A 5,250-nucleotide genomic window follows, 5' to 3' on the forward strand; every position below is an offset into this window, starting at 1 on the left:
CTTCCGGGGCGGGGAGGTCCGCTGGCGGGCATTTATCTGGGGCACCACGGGGACGGGGCCAGGCTGGCGCAGGGCGTGGGTGGGGCAGCTCACACCGCCTGTCCTCCGGAGGCGGGGCGGCCCCAGCTGGGGAATGTCCTGGTGGAACAGGACGCCCAGGAGGACCACACCGTGCGGCTCAACTGCCGGTGTGAGAGGAGCTGGCGAGAGGCGAGGTGCGGGCCGAGGGTGGGCTGACGCCTCACCCAAAGCACCCACCCTCACCACCCAGCGCAGGCCGGGCGGGGGCTCAGGCCTCCCGGACTGCCAGGAGGCGGCAGCCAAGCAGACGGAGGAAGGGCTGGGTGGGCACTGTACTTGAGGTGCTGTGGGCGGCCCCTCCATGCTGGGAAGCCAGACAGGGTCGCTTCTGGGCCAGCTCCCAGCCGCCAGGTCCCTGGCCCTGCCTCGGGCTGCTCCGGCCAGCTGCCCTTCCAGAGCGCAGCGGGTGTGCCACGCCAGGACGGGTGCCCGTCTCCTGCTGCTTCCCTCTCCATGCCCGAGACTCAGCGGGCAGACGAGTGAGGCGGTGGAGAGACGCTGCTCTGGGCAGGTCACCCACCACCATGGGAAGACACCATGGGGAGGGTGGGTGCTGGGTCTGCCTGTGCCCACCCAGCCATCTGCTGAACCAGCCGCGCCAGCCCTGAGTCTGCTCTCAGGAGGGCCGAGAACAAAGCCGCCGTGCAGCAGGGTGGCCCCCACGCGCTGACTTACCTATAAAATATATTATTTATCTGTTTTCTGATGTAAGCTCTTAAGCCTAAGAATTTTCCATAGATTCTGTGAAGGGTGGTTTTAAGAAAATCTCTCTCTCGAGGATCTTCACTGTCAAAGAGCTCTAGAAGCTTCAAGGAGAAAAAGACACTCAGTGACTCCGCATTGCTGCAGATTGGGGCTTCTGAGGCTTAGCTAGTTGGCGCCTTACCTGCAATACAAACTTCTGATCAATATATTTCTTCGCTATATTAGGTTGGAAATCTGGAGACTCTAAAAATCTTAAGAAAAATTCATAAACAAGCTAGGAAGAAGGAAAAACAACAATGAGTCAAAAACCCTGGTATTTTTATGAAAACAAAAGCACCCCATGAGCTGAATGTGCTGTCTGCAGGTACGAACCTCTCAACAACGTCTGCAGAGCTGCCCAAGCCGGCGCAGCTTTGCTGCAACCGATGGCTTCTTACCTAGCTAAGGACCACGGACTGCCCCTCCCCCAACCCGGTCAGCCCCCCCGGTCAGCCCCCCGCCGCCCCTTCCCTGTGCCCGGGCCGATGCCGACTGCAGCCGCCTCGCTCTCTCCTCTGGTGATGCCCCCGTCCAGCTCTCGACTGGCGGCTGTAAACGGGGCGCAGCTCAGCCGCCCGCTCACTCTCACCGCCCGGCTGCGGCCACGCCACCGTTCCTGGAGTGGCTGCGGCGTGAGTTTCAACCTTATCCACGCAGCTTCCACTTTTAGCCATTTGGAGAGTCCAAGAGGGGCTGTCTTTCCTACCTCACTGCCATCTCCACCTGGGGCGACCTTTCACCACAACAATTGCTGTGGTCGACTCACCACGTTTCAGTCATGCCGTGGGGGCTGCCGTGGCGGGCCGCCTCCCCTCCCCAGGGCCACACACTGTGGTGGTCACGCAGCCACCCCAGGGCAGGGAGGGCTGTGCACCAGGACATCCCTCCTTTGCCTTCTCCCTTGTGGGCTCCTGTCGCGTCTCCCCTCTCCACACCCCCCCTCCGGGACCTCCCAATGGAGCGCTGCCGCTCACGCTGGGGCCGCAGTCTCCTCCAGGCCAGCCTCGCCCCGCCTCCCCACGAGTGTGCACGGAGGAGGCAGCCCGCGGCCCTCCGGTGAACTCTGGGCCGCGGGCAAACGTCAAGCGAAGTGCGCGCACGTGGGGCGCCTGCCCACTCCCAGCGGGGCCCGCGGCGCCGCCAGGCGGTCGCTTCCATGGGCACATGCTGGCCACCGTGTGTCTCACATCTGTGTGGGGCGTCCCACAGACAGAGGAGCAAGAGCGCTGCCTGCTGACCCCGTCCTGGCAGGCAGGGCCCGCAGGCCTGGGCCGCCAGCTGAGGCCACGCAGCCAGACACGCGGACTCGGGCCCCGGGGCTGGTACCTGCAGGTGAGGCCAGGCTGCTTCTAACGTCGGCTCGTCTTCCTCTGGGTCAAATTCTGCTCCCGTAGGGTTGGAGGAAGGTGGTAATGTTCGAAACATGTTAACTGCAAACTAAAATCCACATGTTCTATAATTATAACCAGGACATGAAACATATTTACAGAGAACATTTTAAAAACTTAACTCTAAGGGCAGCCGCTTCACACTCACCCCCGAAGGAGGGCGGCCCAAGCACTGCGGCTCTGTCGGGCACCACCATGAGCTGCCCACCCAGCCCTCTAGCCCCTGACCGGGCAGGGTGGGGTCTCTGCAGCTGGGAGACCTGCCGAGCGGGAGCATGTCCAGCGTGCCAGAAGAACGGCGTGACGCCGAGGAGACACGGGGGCAGAGGGCTGCAAACGGCAGCCAGTGCTGCCGGACGCCAGGCCCTCGACGGGGACAGCACATTAGCCAGACAGCCGCTGTGCGCCCAGGACCGGACACCGGCGCCTTCTCTGAGTCGTCAGGACACACGAAGACTTGAGCAGGAGCAGCCCTCAGGGCGAGGCCGAGGCCCTTGTCTGACCGCCCGCTCCCCCATTCAGCGCCGTCAGCCTCCCTTAACCAAGGCGCCTTTATTTTCAACTTCATAAGAATCTGTGTTTTTATGACTGTTTTCTACTAAAGCCTAGAATTCTTTGGAGCACAGTCCATTTTAATGCCTATATGGTTAATATGGAGTCAGACCTCTCAATAAAGCCCAGTAAACACTGACGGAATAGTGGCATATAGAAAAGTTCGGTTTCCGGTATTAGTTGATAACCCGCTTTGCCGTAAGAGTAAACATTAATGTAGCTGCCGAGTGCACCTCGGAGGCCAGCATGTCCCAGTTACAGAAACAGCTCCCCACTCCTCCACAACCCAAAGCATAAAATCAAAATGTGCAATAGGAGAGGTGAGACCCAGCCCCATGACAGGACCCAGGTGTCGGGGCGCCCAGGCACCGGCCTGGCAAGGCCCAAGCCCACGTGCAGCCCCACATACTGCTTCTTCCTATCTTTGCTGTGGATGTTGAACTATAGACTTCACTATCACTTTTTAGCACTTTTTGCTCTGCCAGCCACCAGCTACACAAGCCCTGTGTGTAACACATTCTCTGGGCCTGCGATCTGCTGACATGGTGGCAACTGCAGACAGGTGCAGAGGATGCGGGGGCAGAAGGAGTGAAAATAGTGGGGTTCAGAAACAAGTGATCCAGAAAAGCTTTCAGTAAGAATGGCAGTGCTTCATAGGAGGGGTAGAATGGACCAGGTGAGAAAATAGTAATAATAATGAACAGCTATAGACCAGAGACATTTTGTGGGGGTGGAGTGGGGAGTGGGATCAAAAACAGCGGGGGGAAGGAAATGCACTGGACTGTGGTGATGGCACATGGATGATTTGGTGTGGGAAGCCCACGGGGACTGCAACTGAGATGGAAAAGGCACTGGGGCCTCTCAGTGGTGTGCATGGGCCCTGGCGAGGCTGTGCCAGGGGACAGGACTTCTCCTCAGTCATGCCCCCGTGTCTTAGGGGCTGGCAGGCAAGGGGCTTCTCCTGCCGTTCTGCCCGAAGCCCACTGAAGAGAGCAAGGAGATGCTGCGAGCCAGCCATAGGTAAAGGTCATGCCCTGCATGGGCTGCCATTTCTCTAGGGCTGGGAGCAGCAGGATTGGTCCCTTCCTGGGCTATGGAAAGGTGGAGGGGTGCTCAGAATTGAGTTTGGGGTCTTTATGCAGGCAAGAGAGTCGCCCAGAGATTGGGGTGGCTTAAAAGGCAAAATGAATGAATGAATGAATGAATGAATAAAGTGACAATAAATATGTGCATTCTAGCAGTTACCCTAAATATATATATATTTTAAATTTTAAATATTTTTTATTTTTTTACATCATTCTTCATTACCCTAAATATGAATGGTCTAAAATTAAAAATTAAAAGGTACAGGGAGGCTGAATGGATCAAGGAAACAAAAGCCACCCTTTCATTTCCTATAGAAACTCACCTTCGCTTTAAAGACAAATATAGGCTCAAATTAGAAGACCAGAAGTTAACCCTATAAGCAAACAGTAACCTACAAAGGGCATTATAGGCATAGTTCTATAAGACTTCCACTAAAAGAGATATTAAGAGGGATGAACACTGCACACGACTGAAAGCTTAACATACCAAGAAGACACACTTATTCATATGTATGAGCCAAATGGTGAAACATCAAAATAAAACAATTGCTAACAGAGCTAAAAAGCAACCCTGAAGACAACGCATTAATGTCTGGCGATTTTCACACATTACTTACAACAAGGAAACGGAACCTTAAATGACAAACTAGACAAGGTGGGCTTAGCAGGCATTTATAGACATCCCACCCTAAAAGAGCAGGACTGACATATCCTCAAGTGCACACGGAACATTCCCAAGAATAGGGTCTATGCTGAGAGAGAAAACAGAGGGCAGCAAACTACTGAAGACTGAATCACACCAAACACCTTCTCTGCTCAGAATGGCTCTAAAACTAGGTCTCGACCACAAGAAAAAACAAAAACGGAAAAACCTCAAGCATGTGGAGACTGAGTAACCTGCTTCTCAGTATCACTGGGTCAATGAGGGAATTACAGCCGAAATAAAACACTTGGGGACAAAAATGAAGGCATGAGCTGACAGAGCCGATGGGACGGGGCAAAAGCGATGCTCAGGGACATGTCAGTGGCTTACAGGCTTTACCTCAAGAACCATGAAAACATCTCCAAAACCAATTTAACCCCACAGCTAGAGGAACTTGAGAAGGAGTAACAAATGAAACCAAAAGTCAGAAGGGAGGAAATAATGAACAGAGCAGAAATAACTGAAATTGAAACCAAAAAGACCAAGCAAAAAAAAATCAGTGAAACCAAGTGTTTGTTTCTTTGAAAAGAGAAACAGAATGAACAAGCTTTTAGTTATGCGAAGAAAGGAAAGAAGAGAGAAATTCAGAAATGGAAGAATAGAAATTACAAGAGCCATCACAGAAACACTAGGAGCCGGGAAAGAGGAAGTTCCAAAATTTAAAAGGATACAGTTTTAGAATACAGCCTGTAAGACC

The 5,250-nt window shown here is 54.1% G+C and overlaps 1 protein-coding gene across 1 annotated transcript in view; it reads right to left on the reverse strand.

Moving 5' to 3' along the window:
* LOC101622109 (serine/threonine-protein phosphatase 2A 56 kDa regulatory subunit gamma isoform) overlaps window positions 1-5,250 on the reverse strand; it is a 69,170-nt gene that overhangs the window by 9,235 nt on the left and 54,685 nt on the right. Inside the window, exons 4-6 of the mRNA XM_012724592.1 lie at window positions 2,152-2,262; window positions 968-1,060; window positions 757-887 (exon numbers count right to left, since the gene is read on the reverse strand). Coding sequence (XP_012580046.1) covers window positions 757-887; window positions 968-1,060; window positions 2,152-2,262 — 335 coding nt within the window. The remainder of the gene's footprint in view (window positions 1-756; window positions 888-967; window positions 1,061-2,151; window positions 2,263-5,250) is intronic.

The sequence above is a fragment of the Condylura cristata genome, unplaced genomic scaffold (assembly GCF_000260355.1).
Source record: "Condylura cristata isolate star-nosed mole 26May11 unplaced genomic scaffold, ConCri1.0 scaffold00013, whole genome shotgun sequence".
Lineage (NCBI taxonomy): Eukaryota > Metazoa > Chordata > Mammalia > Eulipotyphla > Talpidae > Condylura > Condylura cristata.